The sequence below is a fragment of the Nothobranchius furzeri genome, chromosome 18 (genome assembly GCF_043380555.1).
Source record: "Nothobranchius furzeri strain GRZ-AD chromosome 18, NfurGRZ-RIMD1, whole genome shotgun sequence".
Classification (NCBI taxonomy): domain Eukaryota; kingdom Metazoa; phylum Chordata; class Actinopteri; order Cyprinodontiformes; family Nothobranchiidae; genus Nothobranchius; species Nothobranchius furzeri.
Window position 1 is genome coordinate 25343685 of NC_091758.1, and position 26331 is coordinate 25370015.

At 41.0% G+C, this 26331-nt stretch overlaps 2 protein-coding genes across 8 annotated transcripts; both read right to left on the reverse strand.

The window, feature by feature from the left end:
• Positions 1-300: 300 nt before the first annotated feature.
• Positions 301-19393, reverse strand: LOC107392156 (4-galactosyl-N-acetylglucosaminide 3-alpha-L-fucosyltransferase 9). Of its 3 annotated transcripts, XM_015969776.3 has the most exons (5): positions 18834-19392; positions 18604-18706; positions 9294-9523; positions 4759-4914; positions 301-4595 (listed from the first exon to the last, which is right to left on the reverse strand). In XM_015969776.3, exon 5 carries the CDS (start codon positions 4585-4587, stop codon positions 3508-3510), a length of 1080 nt encoding a protein of 359 aa, XP_015825262.1. In that variant the 5' UTR covers positions 4588-4595; positions 4759-4914; positions 9294-9523; positions 18604-18706; positions 18834-19392; the 3' UTR covers positions 301-3507. The 3 variants fall into 3 exon arrangements, with proteins under 3 accessions (XP_015825262.1, XP_054597676.1, XP_070402962.1); XM_054741701.2 differs by lacking the exon at positions 4759-4914 and having other exon boundaries at positions 18834-19393; XM_070546861.1 differs by lacking the exon at positions 18834-19392 and having other exon boundaries at positions 18604-18820.
• Positions 19394-20978: 1585 nt separating this feature from the next.
• On the reverse strand, positions 20979-26209 carry manea (mannosidase, endo-alpha). 5 transcript variants are annotated; one of them, XM_015969783.3, is made up of 5 exons: positions 26114-26209; positions 24838-25413; positions 24433-24542; positions 22725-22801; positions 20979-22649 (listed from the first exon to the last, which is right to left on the reverse strand). In XM_015969783.3, exons 2-5 carry the CDS (start codon positions 25340-25342, stop codon positions 22016-22018), a joined length of 1326 nt encoding a protein of 441 aa, XP_015825269.3. In that variant the 5' UTR covers positions 25343-25413; positions 26114-26209; the 3' UTR covers positions 20979-22015. The 5 variants fall into 5 exon arrangements, with proteins under 5 accessions (XP_015825269.3, XP_015825267.3, XP_015825266.3 ...); XM_015969781.3 differs by having other exon boundaries at positions 26018-26154; XM_015969780.3 differs by having other exon boundaries at positions 25901-26117.
• Positions 26210-26331: the final 122 nt, after the last annotated feature.

Consider the following 26331-nt stretch of genomic DNA (forward strand, 5'->3'; position numbering starts at 1 on the left):
CAAATGACTTTAGGAATCTTTTGGAATGCCTCCTATTTGTTTCACAGCTAGTATTTGATGGAGGGATTATAAAGCAGGGAATGGTATGAAATCCTAAAACGGAGATGTGAGGTGTCACTGAGGACAGGGATGGACAGCTGGACCATACCTCTCTGACCCAACCTTGGATAGGAAAATTGATCAATAGTTAGATTAATGTACTAATTTTGAGTTTTTATCTATCATTTACCACAATAGGTCCAATTTGAGGACCCGACAAGTAAATTTGTTTGCTGAAAGAACCAGAAGCTACACTCATACTTCCTCATTTGCCCATTTCTTTTATTTTCTTAGACATCTACATTTAAAACACATTTGGTAAATAACAACAATTTGGCAAAAGAAAAAATAATAATTTCTCACATAATGACTGACTCACTGATTGTTCCAGTAAACTTGCAGAATTTGTGTATTTTGGGATAAATCACGCACTTGGATTTAGTCCCACTCAGTGTATAAAACTAAAGTCAGCACCTGGAAAAAAATCTAGGTGTTCTCTGTAGTCCTGGAGCGCACTTATTATATCAGACAGGGACGGTGATCATCATGTTTGTTTTTGTGCAAAAGATGGAAGAAAGTAAGATCAGACAGACAACATTCATTAAAAAAGAAAACTTTTGCTCCTGTCACCTTTGGACAAGAAAGTTTAGTTTTTGTAAAGAGAGAGGACTTTACTTATGGACCCATGAACAAAAGTTTCATAGTTTTATACACCAGGGCAGGTCGGAGGTCATGATTTTGAACTTAAAACAGCTCCTTTAAGACAAACAAAAGCACAGTGAGTCACACAACCTAGCACAAATAAAGGTGCCCTAAATATCTCCGCTGAATTTTGGCACAACCCTCTCAGTTCCAGACATGCCAGTAGGATTAACGCCTGATACAAAACTCGTTAAATGTAAAAATACCCCGTTTCCCGAGAGGGTGCTCGCTGCAGAACCACAAAGGCGGAGCTGCACCATAAGGTGGAGCTGCACCAGGGTCAGCCCCGCCCATTCACGCAAACTCAGCCTAGCCCACTGACTTCCGTTTTTGTTTTCCAACTTCATCGCAAACTAACCTGACCCACATGAATTATGGCTGTTACTACTTTACAAATGTTAATGCTCCAATTAAACAGGATAAATATAACTTGCTACATGACAAAGCCTGAATACATCTTGAAATGAAACGATTTATTTTAGCAGATATATGCCCACAGCCGCTTTAACAATAATATGGGGCAATAGCATGAGTGAATGACCAATGTGCTCTGGTAGTCCAGTGGTAAGATCATCTGAAACAAATTTTGCTTCCCCCTCAGCTGATGCTGGTTCGATTCTCGGTGAGGTCGGCATCACTCTATTTACCCAGCTGAAACATTGAATTTGTTTATATTTTAGTTGTAATGTTTATTTTCAGCAAAATATTTATGTCTCTAAAAGTTCTTTGAATTTGGTCGTTCCTAAACAGCATTTTAGTTGAAACTCTGCTCACAAATGGACTCACACTGGCTAAATAAACGAATAAATAAATAAACACATTAGTCATTGTATTGTAAACGGTATACCAGTAAATTGTTGTAAACATAGTACTGGCAAGTGTAGCTAGAAATTAAGAAAAGGGGTTGTAATCTACCTAAGATTTCTGCCACTGGGAGTCGAACCTGCGCAAAACTATATGCCAACCTGCCTCCATAGCCTCTACCCCACCACATCTGATATGAAGTAAGTGGTGTTACATGTAATTGTACTATCCAGTGTGTCTTTGGAGATGGGATGTATGGTTTATTGGCGGTGTCTCAGTAGAAGACATTTCAGAAATAATTTGTCAGAAAATTCACAGAATGTCCAGATTTGAGAACCAAGACCAGACCCACTTCAGGGGAGGAGACCAAATTGAAGCTGAGATGGGAGGAAAATGCATGAATGAGGCCAAAAATGGCTTTGGCGTGTTTCTTATGAGGAAATGACAATATAACATGATAAAAAAGTTCCAAAAGTTAGATTTTTAATTATATAGAACCTTTACAAAAACTGTTCAGTTAACTTCTCACCTCCGTCCTCAATCTTGTATTTTTTAGCTATAAAACCCTCTTTGGTTCCAGAATGCTATCAAGTCTGACAACTGGAAGGAATTGTACTGACTCTGATGGAATGGACGGGGCTGACTCTGGAATGGGTGGGGCTGACCCTGGTGCAGCTCCACCTTCTGGTGCAGCTCCACCTTTGTGGTTCTGCAGCGAGCACCACTTGCGTTTCCCAGCGCTACAAGCATTGATTCTGCTGCTGTTTTTCCACTTAAAGTGTCGTTAACTTTCACATTATCTCAAAGCCTCTTGAGGCACCAAAAGTTACTCACAAAGATACAGTGGACTCACATTCACCTCCATACAACACCTGCATGAGATTTGAACTTGTAAAATATTTACAGCACGCTTTGTTTTTCTTCTAATGATTTTTTTAGAGCTCCATACAGTCATTCTTTTTTCAATTAGCAGTCATGTTTGATCCAGCTGACGCCGTCGGTCGGTTGTAGTGATCTTATGGCGTGTCAGGACCAGATTCAATGAGTGAACTGATTTGATCTTACTTCACCTCATGGCCCTCTAGACAGTCAAGTAATATTACAGTCATCAGCAGAAATATGGACAGGAAGCCATTGGCTCATCTTGCATAAAATGTTTGTGATTTTGCTCAAAAACTTTTTTTTAGAAAACCACGAAAATTATTTGGTTAAATCACAAAAAAATAAATCAGTGATGCAACATAACTGAATATCCAAAGCATGTGTGGTCCTAAACAATAAAATCACAATGCATGCACTTTTGCATGGATGAATTAAAGATGCAAACCCATTTTAACTTAGAAATCTTAATCAAATAATCATTTACTTTATCTTCTTTTAGAATATTTATGGAAAGATATTATGTTGAAAGGAAATATTTGAAAAAAAAAAAACAACATTACCGAAAACTAAGAAGGAAACGTGGGAGCTTCATTTTAGTGCACTGCTTCTCCGCTCTGTATTGTTTCATCATCCAGATGGTATCCAAATCAAATATGGCACAGGTGAAGATGAGCAATTCACAACCCGATTAATCAGTAACCTCCTCCTCAAAGGACAACGACTGTTATTGAAGAATGTAATGGGGTAATGCCCTCGACAGCCAGAAAATACAACGACTGTCAGTCTAACTTTACATAATCAGGTATCAGCTGGATCAGCAGTGCAAGTTAAAACTTAGAAAATATTCAACAAAAAGACAGAATTAAAAAAATAATGAGCATCACCCTATTTACCCAACTTCACATTTTCATTGCACTGCATAGGTGACTGCATCGCTACCACAGATGAGATGTATTTATATTTTAATAATGCCTCATTTAAATTTTACACCTTCTTTAAATTTCTGTTTGTCTTCTTCATGAGCTGCCACATTTTATATGTGCTGTAGACCACTTCATTAAAACATGATGAGGAGTACCATCAACCCCAATACCACTTGTTAAGGTCATTGAATGCCTTGTACTCCCTGTGCCTTCTCAGGTAATCACACACCTGGCATGTGTGCTCTGCCCAGAATTGGGCTCTCTTCACTTTAAAGTGCCGCCTCCACTCAAAGTATCGGAGGTACATTTCCTCATTCTTGTCCAGGAGCAGCAGGTACTCCGCCAGCTCCTTGGCTGAAGCAAAGTCGTCCACGTGGATAAAAGCGTCCCCTTGGATAAAGTTTTCATAGTTCTGCCTGGATGTGCCAAGAACTACTGGTACTGTCCCCACAGAGAGCGGGACATATAGTTTTTCTGTGATATAGTCCTTGTGGATAGAGTTCTCAAAAGACAAATAGAACTTACAGCTAGCCATGGTGGGGATGTAGTCCTGGTCAGAGACATGTTCTCCAAAGGCTTGTCCGTACGCATGAACCTCAATGTGTTTGTACAACTCATTGTAATATTTTACCCGGGCATGCTCTGGGTTCCAGTTACTTACAATCCAGCAGAGCAGTTTGTTTTTGCTCGGTGGCACAAAGTCCTCCTCGGTCTCTGCTGCTACGATGCTCCCATAAGGCACTTCAATGTCAGAATCCTGGCGGTAGTTGAGAGTCAGGTTGAATAAGTTGTTGATCTCAGGCAGCTGGGGTGAATGCGATGGTGACTCTAAGTTCATCCACACCCATTTCTGGAATGGTGGTCGTTGTTGGGTTGGCAGGTTGGAGATGTCTCTGGCGATGTCTCGGTGATGAATGACGACCCCATCTGATCTGTTGTAGAGGTTCCTGTCTGCTGTGATGAAGCAACCTTCGATGTTGAAGGCGGAGCTGCAGACATTTAGGTCATAAGTTTGTCCAAAAGGCCAAAGCCAGACCAGCACAATTGTCAAGTTTTTATTGTTCTTTGTGGAGAAGAGAGTCTTGACTTGGTCTGTGGAAACTGTTGACTCTACTGGACCATATATCCAGCCGGTGGACGGCTTAAAATACATCAGAAAGACAGTCACAAAGCATCCCAGAACAAAAATAGTGATCAGAAGGGGACGCAGGATTTTGTTTGTAGTAGTAGATAACATACTCTGACCTGCAAAAAGCACACGAAAGAGAAAAAACTAGATTAAAGTCATGGTCAAAAAACCCAACAATACTATAATAACGTATTAAAGTCAAGACTTTACCAAAAGTTTAATAGTAATTCCATTTTAGATCTCTAACTTTCATTGGTATAGTTTCCTTATTCCACAGACCTGGTTTTGACTGTATGATGGAATCCACACAATCTCCTTTAAGGTTCAAAGCTCACAGAAGACATCTTCAGATGCTTCTTGACTCTTAAGGAGTACGATGAAGCGCTCATGTGGTGTTGTTGATCTGGCATTGGCTGATCTTACTAATGATACCTCCTGTACATGAACAGAAAAAATGAAAATGGAAAGAAATGTGTTTAAATAAGGAGAAATAATTTAATTATGGCACTGGAAACCAGTACCACATCTCCTAAAAGATGCATCTGCAACAAAAGCCAGAAACCTGGACCACTGGAACTCTGCATTTTCAACCTCCCTTATGATTCATGAATGATGCATTTTTTTGTAGCACCAGCCATTGATGGAACACATGACTAATTCAAATCAGTCATCTCCATTGACACATTTATTTTTAATTCAACACAGAAGGGGCAGATACATTGAATGCTGTGACTTTCAGTTCTGAGAAAGAAATTGGAATCTGCCAAAACTGGAATTAGCGTCTCAGAGTTTTACAAAAATAGAAAACATGAAGTGGCCCAGAAATATGCTATCAGTGCATCTCTACCAAGGACACGCTGTATCCCATCTTCCAGCAGGACCACCGAAATCAACTCACTATTTATTTTTACCTGCACTTAAATTGACCTTTAAAATCTGTGTAGCTATGACGACGGAGAATATGCCAACTCATTTGGCGAGAGTGAACATACCCTGATTAAAAAACAGCCTCTGTACTTCAGCTCCAACTCTTTAATTTTCCATCGAAATTCTTTGAGATTTAAGTCCGACTCGTTGTAACCAGATGTTCCAGATGTAAGAGACACACGTGCTAGTAAAAAGACAATAGTAATAGTCCAAATTTCACAAATAAAACTGATGACAAGGCATGTGGGGTCTACTGTATATTTACACATCATGACTGTTGGGCACCAGAGAGAAGAGGACTCGTCATAAAATGTTGTGCACCAATTTTCCAAGTTCAGAGGCACGGATTATAAAACAGAGGGCACAATTAATAAGGGGACAAAGAGATTTGGATTGAGCTCAGGGAACAATAATCTGTGATTGTTCCACAGCTGCTATTTTCAAAGAAATAAACAGAAAACACAATACGACAGAACTGGACTTAATACTCCGATGTACTGGGAAGAAAATTTACGTGTCAAATGACTTAATTTCCCTAACATAACATCTACTTGGGACTTCACTGGAAATGAAGCAGCTACGAGGCTTATCTTCCATTACAGGAAAAAGAGATCAAAGACAATTATGTTGACCATCATTGTTTAAACATCAATAGACTACTTCTGTATTTGTGAAGACATTGTAATTTTTTATGTCAAGAGATATCAGCCATTGTTCTCTCCTCCAAAGCCTCGCCAATTGGCGTATCACTACACTGTGCCACAGCAACCAAATGTATTCCCATTATTTAGGCATGTGTCCTTTGGGTGTCATCTCAGGTTTTGAATATTGCTTTGCACGTTAGCTAGCAAGACTAATCCTTTGTGAGAGAAGCTTTCAAACCTCAGGATGCACCATGAAAACGCGTTTTGTTTGATGCATTGGCTTCTTCCACCTCTGTGATTATCTGGGATCATACTGTCTGCAGAATTGGATATATTTAATTTAGTGATAGCTAAAGGGAAGTGTGTGTTTACACTTTTCATGAACTAATTTAGTGGGAAATCCAAAATGGAGTAATTGGATCTTGAGGCAGCTCGGTTTAAGACTAAAAGAAACAGAATCAGCCCAATAAAAGCATTGTTACTAGTCACTAAATAAAGACGTTGATGTTTTTGCAATTACAGTAATGTAGACAAAAAAAGTTCACCTTTTTTATTGTTTATACGATATTCATTATTAACAATTAAAGGAGCAGTGTGTAAGAATAAATGAAGATGACATTCTGTGGTAAAATTTGGTTACTGCATTCACTCATTCCTGTTTCGTGAGTTCCGTGGCAGCTGTCACTTACAGATAAGCACCAGAAAAGTCTAGATTACAAGTTTTATGGTAGTGAGCATACATTCGTTATGGTAATATACCTTCAGCATAGAGGAAGTGTGGTTTTATAGTCTTGCTGATAGCTTGCTGTTGTTGTTCTGAATGAATCATTTAAGGAAGGAAAAAATTTGACTCATTGTTCACTTCACACTCACACACACACACACACACACACACACACACACACACACACACACACACACACACACACACACACACACATTTCACTGTAATATCAAGTTGGTAATTGAAAAAGTAGCTTGAGATATTTTTTATACCTTGTCATCATTAGCATTGTTAGCTCAATGTTAGCATGGTTATTATCTGATATTAGAGTAAAACAAAATGATGCCGTGACTTCTTGTGGTAAAATAAATAACTTCTGGGTCGCTCTTGTTACTGTCTTTGGTTCTTTAAACAACTCTGATGCTTTTTGCTGGCTGAAGATTAATTAAAAATGGCGGCGCTGCAGCGTTAGCTTGCAGAAAACACAGCAACCCCACCAGAGCTGCCAACTGTAACGCACTGAGCATGACACACGCATGTGACCCTCTTCACACGCTCTCACGCCACACCTCCAATCTCTCATGCTAAACCAGCGCCTGCGCTCCCCAAACGTGTATCACGCACAGTGTGTAGGGCTTACGAAAAATAAAAACAGATGATATTATTTATAGCGCTACTGAACAACATGCACACAAACAACACTTAAGTAATAATTTAACTGGCGTTATTTCACACACAGAATCCCATCTGTATAATCCAAGCCAATGTGCTTTTTTCCGCTCTGGTTGTGAGATGGGCGGAGTGGTGAGCTCCACCTGCTGTTGATGGGATGGGCCAGGTTCTCCCAGAACCGTGAGCTGCAGCTGCCCGCCACCATGACATGCTTTATTTAGAAATGCAGCCGTGTCACCAGCCGGTGTTGACGGAGCTTCAGTCCCGAATGTTTCTCTTTTGTTTTCACTCATCAGTCACAGATCGCTTGCTCACAGCAAGCTAGTCTTTCTACCGTGGCTACTCACTCACATGTTCCCTCTCCTACATTAGTTGGTGACGTGGTGAATTCAAACATTAGGAATCCTAATATTTTAATGTTTTAATTCACCACTTCACCCGTGTGTTTTTCCTGTTTGTGAGACGAACCCCTCCTTCATAACCAGGTAACAGGAACGGAAGCCTGGAAGGGCCAAAATTCCTCAAAATTTTTTCTACTGCTGATATGAAATACATATGATAGAACTGAGTACATTTTATTAGTCCCACAGAGGGGACATTAACTCACAGCAGCACACACACATAGAGAAACAGATTACAGGTAAAACTGATTCCAGCCATGTTTGCTTTGTTAACTTCAATAACTTCATGCTGATGACCCACATGAACACAATCCTGTGTAGTGGATGCAACTACATCATGAAGTTAGCGTAACATGATAGATTTTTTTTCTTTGCAGGAAATAATAACTGGTAATATTATGAATGACATGATATTGCCCACCCCTAGATGGAAATTTAAATAATGTACATTAATTATAATTAAAAGTTCCTGTGTGACATGTATCTGTAACTCTTTACTGCAGATAGATAGATAGATAGATAGATAGATAGATAGATAGATAGATAGATAGATAGATAGATAGATAGATAGATAGATAGATAGATAGATAGATAGATAGATAGATAGATAGATAGATAGATAGATAGATAGATAGATAGATAGATAGATAGATAGATAGATAGATAATGTGAAGAAGTTCAGGAGAGTTGGATGTTAAATTTTCCACACGAAAAGAAAATTTGTATTAAAAAAGGTCAGTTCCCTCTGTAAAGTCTGAGGTACAGAAGAGGATTAGGGCCACTGAAAAGGGAAAAAGAAAAGAAACAGAATTCTGACTTTTTCCCCAGAATTCCCTGTCAGAATTCTGAGATTAAAAGTCAGAATTCTGAGAAAAAAGTAAGAATTCTCTTTTCTTATTATTATTTTTTTCTTGTCAGTGGCTCTAATCCTCTTCGGTACAGAGTAGTATTATTATAAAATGCTAAAAAGAAAGTCGTATGTTCTTTAGATCCAATAATTCCAAACAAATTGGTGAAAGGAAATAATGCACACCCAAAAAGAAAAAGCTTCAGTCGAAGCAAGTTCATTTGAAAATAAAGACATAAATAAACATTGAAATGAATTAAAATAGAAAATGATTAAAAAAAGGTTGCAGATGACACCAGCAGGCCCTTCTTTTGGCAGACATGCTGGTAATTTAAAAAATTAGGAAAAGTACATGTTTACAAGGTTGCATGCTGGCTCTTCATTAAAAATGTTAATACATGTTTGCATTTAAGCAAACAATGTCTGCTGTGACATATGTCAACCGGTTTTGCAGACTCTGTATTTAAAGCTGCAACCTTGAAATCTGAGATTAAATACTAGATGTGTACAGGTGTGGTCCTCTATATACATAAACTGCTTTGTTTTACGAGAGGCAGCGCACAGGTGTCAGCAGGTGAGAACTGTTTGGTTTGTCTTACCCTCTTTGGCTCTGAAGGAGGACCAGGAAGATGAAGGCTGGTTTTTAAAATGTCCAGTGAGATGATGACAACTCCCCTGCTCTTGGAAAGGTTTGTCTTTTGGAGACAGTGTGGAGGGTGGCAGTCTGTCAGTCTGGATTTTTGAATGTTCATTCTTACCGCCGTCTACACCCCAGAGGAAACAGATCAAGGTGTGGTGGGACCATCGGACAGGAACGCCTCTTTGTCACCTTGGAAAACAGAAAATGTAAAATGAGATCCCGGTGAGAGAAACTGGTTGATTTAGTTTTTTTCTTAATCAGACGTTCATTCAAAGACAAAACAGTTGTTTCTTCACAGCAACAAAAAAACAATGGATCAACTTCCGTAAATTTGTAACACATTTTAACACGCTTATCTGCATGCACCACACACACACACTTTCATGCAGACGACCTGCGTTCAGAAGTTTGAAGGCAATTGGTGAAAAAGGCGATGGGGCATCACTCTCCAAACAAAGTGTGCGAAAACCACAAATTCGAGTACTTGGACCAATATGGCCAACTTCCTGTGCAACATTGACCTTGGCCCCAAGAGACTTTTTAGTAGGTCCCAAGGCACTACATTAGTGAACCAAATTTCGTAGTTCTCAGATAAAGCACGGCTTGGGGCTGACAGTTTTAATGGTCCTAGGGGGCGCTACATCAGAAAATAGGCCACGCCCACAAACCTATCACATCCATTTGCAAAACCTCACCAGGGAGACGTCCAGGAGGCATCCTGATCAGATGCCCGAGCCACCTCAACTGGCTTGGAACGTAGCTTGAAGGTAAACCGAAAGCTTTACCTTCCGGCTCAGCTCTCTCTTCACCACAACAGACCGGTACAAAGCCTGCATCACTGCAGACACAACACCAATCCGCCTATCGATTTCACACTCCAGCTTTCCTTCCCCATGAACAAAATACTGAGATACTGAAACTTCTCCACTTGAGGCAGGACCTCATCCGTGCCCTGGAGAAGGCATTCAGATTCAAGACCATGGTTTCAATTGGAGGAGCTGATTCTCATCCCAGCCACTTCACACTCGGCTGTGAACTAAAAATATTCAGTAAAAATATTTAGAAGTTTGAATCAAACATTAAGGATCACCTTAAATTCTTAATTTTCATAAAAATAAGATCTGTACCTATTTAAATTTTTGTTGCATTTTTGTGGTTACAGGTCCTCCTTGTCCCAGAAACTTTCCTTTAATGTCCCGGTAAGTACATCTGAAAACGTTCCCCTTGACATGAACTCTTCCTCCCTCTGATTAACCTCTTGAAAGAGGTCTTTTTTTGCCTTTACTGGTTTGTAATAAAAGACATCTCCAAACTGTATAGTTCTAGTGGTTTATGTTAAGTTACAGCATGTAAAGTTGTGGCAGAATAATCCTCTGGGACTTTTTTTAAACTCATATCACATAGCAGCTGAATAATGGAAGCTCACTGCAGAGACGTCATAATAGAACCGACGTGACAACCTCTGTTACCATTGTTATTATTATCTTTGTTAAGACCCGAACGGTCAGTTTCCCAGCCTAAGTAAAAGAAGCAAAACAATTTCGAACCGGGTCACTGTAACGTGGTGGCATTTACAGAAAACCAGGATCACACACATCTGCTTTATTGTTACGTTCTTAAGGTTAAAACTCAGATTCACTTTTCCTTGTCTTCATCAAAGCATCTTATTTAAATCACCGATTAATCTGGATGCTTCATAATCAAATTATAGGGCTGTTTCAAATCATGATGGAGAGTTGGACATATTTTTATGGATTAATGTAAATATTTGAATAAAATGAGAAAACAAACCAGTTAATTACATATGATTTATGTGCCATTAGAGGCTGGTTGATGTCCCAATCTGATACGATATCAGCACAAATCATACATACTGTTTTGTGGTGTGGAATGTATTAAAGGCTTGATCAAGTGATATTACTCAACCGGAGAACAAGAGCTAATAACAGTAAGTATGAAAAAAGGACATTTTTTCTTAACCACTGGTTGAAAAAACGTGAACCTTAACGTACTGCTAATATTGAAGATTTTTGATGCCGTCTGATATAATCCGATACTGTGTTTTTAGGCTGATATCGAATTACTTCCGATATCAATATCGGAACAGGACATCCCTAGTTTTATTGATGATAAGTCACAGTTGTTTCTGATAAGTGTCAGACTTCATCATCATTTATGTTCACAGCTTTTATGGACTGAATTTCCAGGTGCAGCCAAGGAGGATACTGTCTTTTGTTTGGGGCTTTGGAATGCATTGCTGCCTTATGCAGATGATGCTGTCCTTTTGGTGCGGTGGCGGCTCCAGAAATTTTTTTCTGCATGTGCTATGAAGGAGCTAGTCTTTTTATTGAGGGTGCTATGATGGAAGTGGTCTTGTGTACCTATTGTTCTCTAAAACACCTTCAACACTAGCAGATACACATGCCTGCACAAAACCTCAACAACACCTGAAACAATCATCATAAACATACGAACAATCGCTGACTTTTCCATGAAATCATAAACACATACAGCCACACAGAAAACCATCTATAGTGTTGCAAAGTTAGCTAACGTTAGTGTTAGCATTTCCAGCGGCAAAACTCTCGACTGCTGCGGCGGTTGAGGGTTGACTCTCTTAATCCAGAGCCATGGGTTTTTGTGGGTCTGAGATCACTTCCAAAGATTCATTTGTTTCTGACTGAACCCATGGAGCTTTGGGCAACAAAAACCGATCCACTTTACCACTAGTTCTACCTTTCACTCGTTCGCAGGTGGAAAATGAGGTCAAAGGTTAACATCAATTTCCTGTTTTGGTTTAAGTTTCTACTATCTATATGAAAATTTACTGAATATTTTTGTTTTGTATGTTCAATATCATCACATCCACATGTTAAATTAAAATGAAACTGTAAAAAAAAATAAAATCTAATATTTACTTGGGGGTGCTATGGGGGTGCAATGACTGATCCAGGGGTAGCTATAGCACGCCCTGGCGCCGCCACTGTTTTGGTGTCATCAAACCAGGAGCTTCAGTAGATTCTGGAATGGTTTGTGGCCAAATATGAAGCAGCTGGGATGCGGATGAGCACCTCCAAATCAAAGAACATGAGTCCAGAAAAGTGTAGATTTGCTGGTTTGGCTTAGGAGGGCGCCTCCCTGGTGAGGTGTTCCAGGCATGTGCAACTGGAAGAAGACCTAAGGGAAGACCCAGGACACACTGGAGGGACTATGCTTCTCAACTGGTCTGGGAATGCCTTAGGGCTCCCCCCGAGGAGCTAGCCCAAGTGGCTGGGGAGAGGGAAGATCGGGCTTCTGCTTTAGCTTCTGCCCCGATAAGCAGATAATGGATGGATGAATGTATTGGGAGAAGCTTGGATATTTAGTAGGGACTCGGAGAAGAATTGTTGTTCCTCCACATGGAGCTAGGGTAGTAAGGATGACCCTTGGACGCCTCCTGGTGGAAGTGTTTAAATGTTGGAATAATCCTGGGGTTGACCGAGGACAGAGGTAGACAACCCTGGTCCTAGAGAGCTGCAGTCCTGCTTGTTTTCCAACTATATTTGTTGTTTTTGCTGTTGATTACCTGGATCAGGTGTGTTCTGACAATTGGAAGCTGCAAGTTCATGCATGACTGGAAAATATGCAGGACTGCAGCTCTCTAGGACCAGGGTTTCCTACCTCTGACCTAGGACATGTAGAGGGATTATGGCTCTTGGCTCTTCTGGAAATGCTTTTGGGATGCCTTGGGCTGGGGGACGTGGCCTTCATTGACTTTCTATTGAAGGTGTTGCACACATTTCCTTCCAGTTGGAGACCTCACGGCAAACTCTGGACTCCCTCCAGAGATCATACCTCAAAGCTGGCTGAGGAACACCTTGGAACCCGTTTGGATGTGCAGAAGGAAGTCTGGGGATCTCAGATATCAATACAGTTTTGTCATTAACCAACTACCATAATTTCTAGATGGAAGACCTACCTCTCTGCTAACTCCTTACTGCTATTTAATGAACTATGGAGGACCACCAAATGACTTTTGTCCTTGACCTTGTCTTCCTGACTGTGTTTGGTGCATCGCTGCATGCAACACTCACATGGCCAATGACTCAGATTAGATAATAGCACTTATTAAGTTTTACAGGCTGTGATCATTTGAGCTAAACAGCTCATCTACACATAAATAGACTGATAAACTGTGCTGCAAGATGTCATACTCCACTAGCCCAAAGGTTACTCTAAACCAGTAATGATAATATTTTTGTAAAAAAATAATAATAATAATAATAAAAATAAAAGTGGCACAGCAAAATACAACCTCTCTTCTCTTAGCTTACCATGGGAGCTGGATCAAAAACACAAGAATCCCTGAGTTTATGCTAAATAAAGTTCATTCTACTTATTATTATCATTTTCATATAACCTTTTTTATATAACAAAAATCCCTTTTCTTATGGCTTCTCCTCATTCTCCTTTCTCTGATAAATCTGAAATGCTCACCACATCACTAAGTGGATGTCTCAGCTGAAGAACTCTCAGGCAGATGCATTATCATCCTGAAAATGACTCCATCATCATCATTAAATTTACTTTCCTCTGTTGCAGTGAGAAAAGCACCCAAACTCTTATCGTCTACCTTTAACTGTAGACAGAATAATCCAGATCTCTACTCTGATGCACATCATCAGGCACAGCAAATGTGATTCTTATCTTCAGGCAATAATCTTTAAATGTTATTAAGCTAGGGTGCATGGTGGCACAGTTAGTAGAGCTGTTGCTTTGCAGAAAGAAGGTTGCCAGTTCGAATTTTGCCACTGTGGTCTTTCTGCACAAAACTAGCGTGTTCTCCGATACTCCGGTTTCTTCCTACAGAACAAAAGACGCGCATGTTCAAAGCCCAGGCCACCTTGCATTTTTTGCTTTTGCGGAGGACTGCGTCGTGTCACGCTGTGAGGACACTAGAGAGGTGGCATCCTGTATGGATCAAGATTTCAGTGAAACAAAAGGCACGATGTCTCACTCTAGCAGGACACGCTAACGTCACCAGCACACTCGCTGAAAATCATACATCACTACATTGATGAAAAGAGACAAAAGTGCCACTCTTAACTTTTCTTTTATTAGACCGTGAACCAAACTCTAAAGAGGAGTGGTCGACATGTTCTGGAGTAGGGGTAGGGAACCCTGGTCCTGCAGAGCTGCTATCCAGCAGGTTTTAGATGTTTCCCTGCTTAATCACAGTTGAGTCACCTGTTCAGCAGCTCACCAGGCTCAGGTTAATCATCTGCTGATTAAAATCAGGTGTTGGCGCAGGGAAACATCTAAAATGTGCTGGATATCAGCTCTCCAGGACCAGGGTTCCCTACCCATGTTCTAGGGCAGGGATTCCCAAAGTGTGGTGCGCGCACCCCCGGGGGTGCGCGAGCTGCCGCTAGGGGGTGCGCGAGGTGAAAAGTGTAATGGCTGCGGAGCTCAGAGAAGTCTGTCATATTTCACCAATATTGTAGAAACTCATTTGTGGGTGGGCCAAAGAAAAACTAAGTGGGCCCAATAAATGTAATTGAAAACAAGTATATTTTTGCGCGCGTGTCCTCCGCATGTGCCCTAGCTTCATAATAACAATGCGCCGAGCTTCAGCACTCTGGCCTGCGCACGCCGATATGTTCCGTATTTGATCATTTTTAATGGTGTTGGAGGAATCTGAAGGTGGTGAGTCATTCTGGCAGATTGTAATTAACATCCTGTCTCATGCAGGTGTTCTGACGTTGTAAACCTCACACACAGAACATTGTGGATGTAACAAAATAAACCAAGAAACGATTCAGGCTATTAAAAGCGCGCTGAAGATCTGAAGTTCAGTGTGCGTCTGTCAGATCAGACGCGTTCCAGCGGAACCACGGCTCTTGGGTGCACAAGTGAGCACATCTGGGCTGGGCAGAAGTAATTTTACAACATTGGTTTAAATAGCGCCAAGAACGAGACGTAGTGACTTGAGCGGCTCATGGAGCTGTGCCGCGCGCGTGCACACACACTCAAACACACAAACACAAACACACACACACACAGACAGATTCAATAAGCGCGCACGCTGCGCAAACTCCGGCGCGCCGTCAGACTGAAAGCAGAAATGAGCTCTGCCTCACTGTGATAAAAACTTTTAAGAGGTTTTATAACATTTTTCATTCAAGGTCAAATTAAGATATTAGCTTCTATTTTGGGATGACGTATTAAAGTCGGGTCCGCTCCAGCCAGTGACTCCGAACCTGAACTCATGTTACTGCAGCATTTATTATTCCAGTCCACGTGGCAGCGGATCGCAGATTCAGCCATACCATAAAACAGCAATAAGTCGGTCTGAGGCAAAATATCTTTTCCATATTTTCCCCTTTAGACATTTGATTACGCACAAGTAGGTGATCAGCTCAGGTTTACGCAGAGCAGAAGGAAGGAGAGCGCTCTGGCTGCACAGGTTAAACGTTCCTACTTTAAGAAAACCGTTAAATTGCATTGTTTATGTGCTACCTGGGCACTCTAAATATTTATTTAAAAGTAAATCAAAGGAAATTGGAATGGTATCGAATGCGTTTTAATTACTATTTAAAGAATGAAAGTGATGGGGAAAAAGGTCGATCATATTTTTTTAACCCTGTCTGTTTAGCTTGACGTCTGATATATATATATATATAGAGAGAGAGAGAGAGAGAGAGAGAGAGAGAGAGAGAGAGAGAGAGAGAGAGAGAGAGAGAGAGAGAGAGAGAGAGAGAGAGAGAGAGAGAGAGAGAGAGAGAGAGAGAGAGAGAGAGAGAGAGAGAGAGAGAGAGCCATGCCCTGATGTGGGGGCTGGGGGGTGCGCGCGGCTAAATAAGTTTGGGAACCACTGTTCTAGGGTGTGGTTTCCATGGTTGGTAATGTTGCTAATGCTACTCTCGCATTGTACTCTCATCACTACCCCCCCCCCCCCCCCCCCCCCCCCGTTTATATCTGCATTGGTCGATTGCAGACCAGAGTTGTAGATTTCCTGACAATGACTGAAGACTGATGGAGGCAGAATTTGTTTGTGAGAGAGATCAATAAGCTGTCACTGCGGCCACAGATCTGCAAATCGCCCTGATGTTCACCGTTGTTTGTTACGACTCAAAACACACACAGTATGGCTTGAAGTTGATTGGAGACCAGCTCCCCGTGTGTTGTGGATGGGTGGATGTTATTAAGCAATAAACAATCTTCCATAACATCCCCTTCAACTAGGATTTCAGGAAGCCTGATTTTCCTTAGGGGTTTTTATTTCTTACTTGGAACAGTCACCGTGTTTAAAATAACCTCTTCTGCCGAAACTTCAAGTTCTCAAGCAATTCAGTTAATATTGACAATTCAGCTTCTGCTTAAACACACATTTTCACACCTTTTTTTTTGTATTCTGTCATCAGGATACACACACGACTTTCTGTGTGTTTCAGCATTCCAGCCACAGTCATCTAAACCACTTGTGGCAATAAGGGCTGCGAAAGTCCATCAGATCGGCGTGCTATCACACATCTCTTTCAACATACCTCTCACTACTATAATGAAAATGACACATTTAAAATATGCAGTCCTACCCTAGTGTAGATCTCTTGAATCTCCACACTTGGAGTAAAAACTCTGACATTTTTAGTTTCTTATGGCCATCTAACATCAATCAGATATAGCTAACACAATTTTGTCCACACACACACGCGTGAGCATGCTGTCCTTGCAGATAAACATGTTTTCATGAGGCTTGCAGACATTCCGTTCTAAAGAACATAAATATGGAACATTGTGACATTGAATTTTACTCTATATTACACAATCAAACGCTCACTCTGGGGGCATCCTTAAACGTTCAGAAAAACGTTCTTTCTCTCGAGTTATTTTATTTTAAACAATGAGCACCAAGCTGTTCACCTTATGGAGAGCTTTGTAAATAAGCTGATTTGCAAGACTTCCTTCCTTGTTTCATGCTGTTCTTTCTCTTTTGACCAGCTGCATTGATCTGAATCAGATCTGAACTTCATTCCAGGACAGTTTCACAGTAATAAACACCTTCAGGAATGTGATCAAAACATCTTGCATGTTGACCAGGATGTGGAAGACTCTAACGACCTTCAGGAAGGAGGATCGGGGGTATAGCTGTAGCATTAATAAAGCTCTCACAACAAAATATAAGCAGGTTATTCATCAGTATTCTGCTGAATAGAAAAACATCTTTAAGGCTAAAGACATCGAGTTATTTCTGAAACCTCCAGAGTGACAATAACATGTTTATTGTTGAAGGGCTGAAGGAAATTCTTTGTGCCTTTTGTCTTTGTTTTTTTGTTTGAAACTGACAGCTGTCACTTTAGGGTCTTCAGTTAATCAGGAGTAACGGTTCATATGGTCTATCTGCAGACTCATTTGCATACTTTTTAGATTGACTGAGTGCATATTTCCTCTATTCTATGTATTTTTTCAGGCATGGGCTTTGAAATGTGGGTGCATAAAGTTGCAATTAGCAATTATCTGTAATTCCCCTGCAAAGCGAATGAACCTCCCCCAGCAGTTTTAATGGCACAAATATAAAATGAGAGGCTGCAGCCCATTCAGACTTTAAATAACACGGCTTTTGGTAAATACATTGTGATGTATTTGGGACACGAGTGCTGCATGGGTGAGTAGTCTGCAGCGGGGCTACATTTGAGATGCTGCTGGGGGGAAGAATCAGAAAAAAAAGACGAGAAACCATCTGATTCTGACTAGTCAGAGAGATGCACGAAATCCCAGTTATGATTTTAGTAACAGGTAGGGTCATTTGGGTGCGCTCATGTCCAGGTGGATGCAATCCAGCCGGATGTCCAATGCACTGCTTGTGCAGAGATGACTGCATGCAGGTGACAATTTCCTGCCGTATCGAGCACTGAAGGTCATTTTAAAACACGATCATCTCACAGAGACTTTAAAATGGTTGGGAATATGCTGTGTGTGGGTTGACTCGACACACTAATTGGACCCTAAACGGAGCGGAAATAGTCTAAATAGTAATAAAATGTGGTGAATGAGGCTGAAAATGACTTGAGCTGCAGCTTAGAGTGCAAGATTTAAACAAGAAGTCACATTCATGGGTGGGAAGGAACTGTCGGGTGCATGATGCATCTGAAAAATACAGATATCACCTCGAGAATGAAAGGAAAAGCGAGTGATCGGTGATTATCTGTCCTTTTCTCTGCTCAGGTCGCCTCTAACTAGCCGATTTTGATGTCAAAATCGTGAAAATCAAGAACGTGCATTTCACTCACCATCTCGAAAGGCGTGAGCCAAAACTGAGCTTCCTTTCATTTCCCCCAGAGGTCCGTATCCTTTTCAAAGACACCTTGCAACACGCAGAAAACGTGGATGCGCCTGGAATAAATAGAATTAATTAGAATGAATAAAAATTTTAAAAAGCCACTCCGCTGGGAGTTTCAGCAGCAGCAGATATGTCCACATCCGTCGTCTTGATCTGCGAAAAAAAAATGATGATACCTACAAAAGAGGCTGCTCGAGCAATGTGCGCCGCATCTTCTCTCCCTCCTGCGCCGCACACCGACTACAGATGATGGCTGCAAATGGAAAAAAATAAAATAATTTAAAAAAGAATACAAAGGGCGACTACCTCGTTAGCCTGCACATTAAATTCATTGTTCGGTGTCAAAGGACGCCATGGACGCTCAGGGATGTGATGCGATGTGGAATAATTCCCTGCTGCCTTGCCCATGCGCTACCTTTTGCTCTGTTTACCATTAATGCAGCTGCAGGCTGTGGTGCTGTGTGCCCTAAACGTTTGTCCGTTTGCGCAGAGGGATCCTACAGATCCAGACGTTTTCACTGATAACCACAGAAAAGGGTTTGGGATCAAGAATTTAACCCAGAAATCTCCTCTGGAAGCAGCTGGGATTAATGTCATAAACATAGAAGGATGAGACCTTGAGGGAAAGCCCCTACTTAGTCATTTGTGAATTCACTCATCAACCCAAATCTGTAGAATTTTAAACCAGACATAAAAACTCTTGTGCTGCAACATATGTTAAATGCACTATATTCCCACTGCTGATCACAAATGAGCCAATCACGTGGCGGTAACTCATGTGAAAAGGTGATGTTAGTTGTGCCGGTGGCATAGGTGTTCTTGGCTCACTTTGGACCGTGCCACCTGAGCCTGGTACACCACAGCCTACCTGTGTATTGCTGCTGGCCGCTCGTCCCTTAATGGCCAAATAGTGGACCATTCATCTGATGGCTACTTCCAGCAGGACAATGCACCGTGTCACAAAGCTCAGATCATCAACTGGATTTTTAAACAGGAGTTCACTAGGCACCAACAGTCTCCACAGTTGCCAGATCTCAATCCAGTCCAGAACCTCTTGGATGTGGTTGAATGGGTGATTCGCATCCATTGTTCATCCGGTGATCCTGGGGTCGAGCCATGAGGGCAGAAGCCTAAGCAGAGAAGCCGAGACTTCCATCCACTTGCGCCAGCTCCTCCGGAGGAAATTCCAAGGCATTCCCTGGCCAGTCGAGAAACATAGTACTTGTGTCCTGGGTCTTCCTTTGGGTCTCGGCCATGTTCGACGTGCCCAGAAAACCTCACCAGGAGGCGTCCAGGGGGGCATCCTAACTAGATGCCCAAGCCACCTCAACTGGCTCCTCTCAATGTGGAGGAGCAGCAAATCTACTCCAAGCCCCTCCCGGATGACCAAGCTTCTCTTTGTGGCAAGGTGGAGAAATGAGGGCCCGGGCAAGATTGATCCACAGACTCCCAGGTGAGAGCCACGCACTAACCAGTCATCCAAATGGATTTCCCCTTGGCCAAGTAGCCAGGGTGCATGATCAATCAGGATAGTGACAGGATGCTCACCCTGTCACATCTCCATCTCTAAGAGAGAGCCCAGACACCCAGGGGGAAAAACACATTTGTACCCGCGATCTCGTTTTTTCGGTCACCACCTAAAGCTTGCAACCATATAGGGTAGGAACGTAGACAAACTGGTAAATGGAGAGCTTTGCCTTCCAGCTCAGCTCTCTCTTCACCACAACAGACCAGTACAGCACTGCAGACGCAGCACCAATCGGCCTATGGATCTCACGCTCCATTGTCCCCTCACTCGTGAACAAGACCCCGAGATACTTAAAACTCCTCCACTTGAGGCAGGACCTCATCCCGGACCTGGAGAAGGCATTTTACCCTTTTCCAACTCACACCAACGTCTCGGATTTAAAGGAGCTGATTCTCATCCCACGATTCACATGATGGATGGAACTGTGTGATGCTTTCATGTCAATAAAGACCAGAACCTCTGAAGATTTTTCCAACACTTTGCTGAGTTGTTATGAAGAAGTAGGGATGTTTTAGAAGGCAAAAGGGGAGAGTTCAATCATTCTGCTATGGGACCAGTCAGTCAGAAAACAGAGGGCACACTGCAGGATGAACATATCTCGTAATCTAGAAAGAATGTTTAACTGAAGAGAGCTTCTATGGCTGAACAATGACCCATACAGACATGGAACACATTCTGTTGGGATGACTTTCTCCCTGCTAAGACCTGAAATCCTCCAGATAGCTATTAAGTGTGCACTGTGAGAAAAAATTGAGTTGAAAAGCGAATGCAAAATGACACACAAGAAAAACGATGGCTGCACAACAAAAACACAACTTGTTTACTTGGATTCAGGGACAATTTTTGGAAGTTTCAAAGGCAGATGTGAGGCGAGTCTCAGCTTTTCTCCAAAGGGTTTGACAAAAATAAACGTGGTGGAAGAGCACCAATTTATAAAGTAAAGTAATTTAAGAAATGTGGGAAATAACTCTGAAGTTTGGATCTCACAGACATCAGAAAATGCTAAATTTCCTTCCTTGAGATATATTTCCTGACCTTAAAGGCAACCGTCTGCTGTTGCTGCTCCTTAGCGAGCCCTTCCATGTTCAGTTTGGACCTCATTAAGGTGAAGACTTTGAGTTTAAAACATGGCTTTAAAAAGCTCTTAGGGTGTGTTTTGAGTCATTAAATCATCCCATAATGTGCCACCCTACTTTTATAAGTTTGCATCACTTTATCAAATCTGAATATAAAGCAGAGTTCATCTGCATCAAACCTGAACTGTTCGATAGGACGCTTCCACTTCAGAACCTCTCGGGAGGAATTCGACAAATAACGTGCCACCATTCAAAAATGTGAACTATGTGTGATATGCAGTTTCTGTATCTAACCAGAGAATTTATTCAAGTGATTCGTTCAGACACCTACGCCAGGACACATACCACAGCCAGAAACCATCAACATGAAGATGAACACACTAAAGGAAATTATTTGCCATCCGGTACTTCAGGATAAAAACTGCTGTTTGTTTACGACTCGTGGTAACCTTTTACTCCGGCACGGCTTTGAAAGAAGTGAAGCAACAGCTTTTTACCACCACACTGTTTTGCGTACCTATTTCCTGTTCAACGATGATTTTGGACCACAGAAGGCAAAAACAGCCTTCGCTTTCAGCTGGGTTTGGAGGAACAAATCATGCAGCTTATTTGTGAATGACTAAACATAAGAAGTGATTAAAAGCAGTTAATTCAGTGCAAGATACAGCAGCCAAAATTCAAATAAGTAGTCATTTCTCAATCAATAAATCACCACTTTGTGTTTTTTGCTATCGCGCTCCATCAGTGATTTGGTATCATCAGTCTGGCCATCTTTGTCGCTCGCCACCAAATATGGCGGCCCATTTGCGAGTTATGTCTAGGTAGATAGTTGGCTTATTGGGTAGGTAGTCCAAGTACACCATATGGCTTCTTTTAGGGACTGCTGTTTCAATCTGAGTCCCCTCATGCCACTCATTAAAAGACGTTATAGAGATGAAGTCGGGCCTGGTCTCCAACGCCGCACTTAGCGATGTTTCGTAGTATTTGCCACTGATTCGGTTTCTCGTATTCCGGAAGTTCCACGGTCGAATGCTTGTGTCAATATAGCCCGGACCCACGCTTGGAATGAAAATCAGGTTGTTGTCTTCGCAGAAGGATTTAACAGAGGCCCAGTTCTTCTGAGTAGAGCCGTAGGAAAACCCGTTAGTGGCGAAGTAGGTGTAGATGCCATCAAAGCCCGCAGTCAGGATCTCCATCTTATGTTTCTCCTCAACCAGCAGAGCGATGAAGATGGCGTCATATGGAGTATCCCTGATGCTGTTGTGCTCTGTGTGTTTCAGCAGCTTGGCCCATTGCTCAGAGTTCATCAAGTACGAGTCGTAAACATAAAAGAGCGGAAGGAGTTTGCCAGAGTTTGTTTGATACTTAAAAAATGCCGGGTGCTCTCCGTATCTGGGAAGAGAGAAAACAAGCAGATCATTGATCAGAGGTATTTCCTGAGTGAGACCACTTACTTATGATACTCACTTCTCAATTATGTATTTGACATTAGTGAACATGTTGACTTCATCTCTTCCTTTGTATGGCTCAATGTGGAAAACAACCTGTAAAACAAACATTAATACACGTGCTTTACTCTTTTCTATGTGTATGATGACATTTCTGAAGTAAGACAATCAAATCAAATTTAATTTGCAGAGTACTTTTTATGATTAAATTAGTACAGAGTGCTTTACATAAAAAACAGCAACATATATAGATTAAAAACACAGTTTTTACACATTTTGCACATGCAGCACACACCCTAACCCTCACCCTTTCACTGCACACCACACAGCACAATCAAGTTCTTCAGTATAATAAACTGTACATTCAGGTGCTGGTCATAAAATTAGATTTTCATGATAACGTTGATTAATTTCAGTAATTCCATTCAAAAGTGAAACTTGTATATTGGATTCATTCCTTACACACGTACTGGTATATTTCTAATGTTGACCACAGTTTATGTACATAAAAATGGAACATTTAAAGCTATTAGGAATATTTAAGATAGACTTTGGTTAGAATTACTAGTAAAAAAGTTTGTGGACGTAACACAGAATTTAATAGTAAACAATAGTAATGCCCCGATATGAAATTTTTGGGCCGATACTGATATTACAATCACTGTTATGGCCGATAACCGATATTTGCCGATATTGACATGCTGACATTAATGCTTCTAAAAGCAGCAGATTTTGTATAGATTGAAAATCATTAAAGTTGAATTTACGTTATTATGTACACACAACACACACATTTACGGTTCTGAGATGATTACATTCACTGTTCACGTGACGAAACAATTACACATCAGCCCCTCACCCTCTGAAACAGGCAAACAAATGGAGACCAGATGGAAAAAAATATTGGTTGTCAATATCGGCCCGGTTTTATGTATCAAAGCAATACTGATATTTAAAAAAATTACTAAAATCGGCCAATACCAATATTGATGCTGATATATTGTCCATCCCTAGTAAACAAGTACAATTATTACACACTGTGGCTTTAAGTGATTTATACTGAAGGCCTTTTCAAATCAAACTTCAAAAACACCGGTTTTCTAATCTCACGAGGTTTATTTTTTTTATCCATGACTTTAGTTAAAGAGCAAGTCACTCCAAATCAACATTTTTTTTGCTGATAAACTATATAAATGAGTGTCTGTGCTACAGACACGTGTAGTCACTAATTCGGCAATTTAGTGCATCTTAGTTAAAATTTAAATATTCTGCCTAAAACTGTCAGTGTTGCACCGTCGTCAGGTAAAAACTCAGCACTGCATTTGAATTTAAATCTGCCGTTGCTATTGGCTGAGAGGTACACTATGATGTTCAATGGTACATTATGATGTCACAATGTCGTGTGTGTGTATTTGTTAGCGGCCCCACCCTCTCGGTCAGCTAGGCGACAGCATTTGTTGCATTTTTCAAACAGGAAGTGGGAGTTGAGTAAGAATCTGGTAGGGGGTGACTTGCTCTTTAATTTTACACTGAATACACTTTGTTCATATAATGTGCCATTAGCCCATCCACAGTTAAAGTTTTTATGCTGAGGAGGACTTTTGCAACCCTTTATATCATCCTGTTGTGACATTTATTATTTATTATCCTTTAGCATTTCATTTTCACTATATTTTGAGCTGGAAATGACCATTCAAAGCAGTAGAACGTGCTTTTATCATACAAACCTTAATGCGGTATTTCTGTGCCACCTCCAACAGTGCAGGCACTAGCTCGTCTACCGGCTCACCGTTGTCATCGTTTGTCGAGGGGGGATACCAGGAAACAGCGATCACACCTGAGAACAAACACTAATGAGGTACAAGATCTGCTTTTCCTATGAAACTTCTTTCTCCAACAACATCTACATAACAAATGGCTTGGACCAGTGTTTGAACCTTAACCCTCTCAGGCTCGAAATAAGTTTTGATAAAAGGACGATCAACTAAGTCCTTCAGGGGTACTTCTGAGTTAAAAATGCTCATGAAATACGTATGTGGAGTAACCAGGTAGGTAGGTTTTAACTGTTGCAAACCTGCAACGCCTGTCTCCAGAGGGTTAAGCTAAAAGGCAGAGTAACTGTTTTGTCTCACCGATGGCTGCTGTACGCAGCTGTTGCATATGAGCCTCCATTACAGAAGTGTCCCTGGAACTGTAGGGCCCTAAAGACGGGTAAAAGTTGGACCCAATGTCATCAGGAGGGACATGCCTTCCTTGTGGATATCCCCGAGCTACTTCAGCATCCCAGTGTGGCAGCTGTGGATGGTCCCAGTGGACGTATTTTCCATCAAACTTAGGGTTCCCATACCAGACGTAATAAAAAGTATGGAGATAGTAGTTTGGAGGAGGATACTTCCTCAGTGCAGCTTCCAGCTCTGAATTCCTATCTGACTCATTCATATTGGTGTCTTCTGGTGTTTTCTGATAGTTTCTCTGGCTCTGTGGATCATTCTTTTTGTCTGGAATTACCCAAACATCTCCTGGGCTTTGGAAAGAAGAATCCTCTGTAGTGAGAGACTTTAAAATAAGGGTTACGATGAGTACAAACAGCACTAAAGCGATTGAAGCAATGCAAGTTTTCAACCTAAACCTCGCCATCCTTCATTATTGAAACAGCTGAGCAGGAGTGATGTTGGGCGTGGTGCCATCGAAGATTCAATGGAGTGTTTCTGTTACATATACAAAAAAGTGTTAGATCGGGCAAAATAAATTACGCTAATATTTTATTTTAATAAAGGGTATGTTTAATATTGCATGCAATGTTGCTACTAGTTGTAGTTTGTATCAGTTCAACGTTTATCCGTTTGAACAGCATTTTTATTAACTTTACAAGATATTGTATGAACTTAGGAAAAATAATAGCAAATTTTTAACATCACTTCAATGTTGTCAATTAATTAGCTAAACCGGAAATGCTTTATACGATGCAACTCTAGATCAATAAGGAAGTTTTCTCGAACAATTCAGGCAGGCATAAAAAACTGTCGATTTGTGATCTTTATCAATTATAAAGAGCCAACTACAGAATCCCTAGCTAACATGCTGCTTTTAACTGACCCGTCAATAATGCTAATAGATGCTTCTTTAATCTTTGTCGTTTCCAGTACTTAGGAACTTAATGTGTGCCAAATACACAAAGACCAATACATTAGCTACCTGAACTCATCCTGCACTGAACTTCAGACTTGTTAACAACAGCCAAGCAGGACAGGGCAGACATATTAACTTTATCCTACACACAAAGTGACTCACGTTTATCTAAAATAAACTCACGTCAAAATAAATATGTGCGGATTAAAACGATATTTAATCCAAGTGCTCGAACAACTGCATTTGTTTAGCTGATAACGATGCAGAGGACGGGTTTACCACTTCTGGTTCAGCAGCGTGTCGTGGGCAACATCACCGACTTCTAAACACCATCATTGGTCTTTTCGTTAAAAGTAACTCATCCTCGTGTTTTAGGAATCTAGTGTCCCGCAATGCGTTTAGGGCGTTGAGCTGAATCAGACATTTATATCGCCCCCAATCGGTTGGAAGGCGAAACACACCAACAGTAATGCAACTTTAATATAAAAATGTTTTTT

Excerpts from the sequence above, each read along its gene's own strand:
- LOC107392156 (XM_054741701.2), bottom strand. The coding sequence starts at position 4,587 with ATGTTATCTACTACTACAAACAAAATCCTGCGTCCCCTTCTGATCACT.
- manea (XM_015969783.3), bottom strand. The coding sequence starts at position 25,342 with ATGGCGAGGTTTAGGTTGAAAACTTGCATTGCTTCAATCGCTTTAGTG. Across the intron at positions 24,543-24,837 it reads GCTGCGTACAGCAGCCATCG|GTGTGATCGCTGTTTCCTGG; the intron begins GTGAGACAAAAC and ends GTTTGTTCTCAG. Across the intron at positions 22,802-24,432 it reads CACAGAAATACCGCATTAAG|GTTGTTTTCCACATTGAGCC; the intron begins GTTTGTATGATA and ends TTTGTTTTACAG.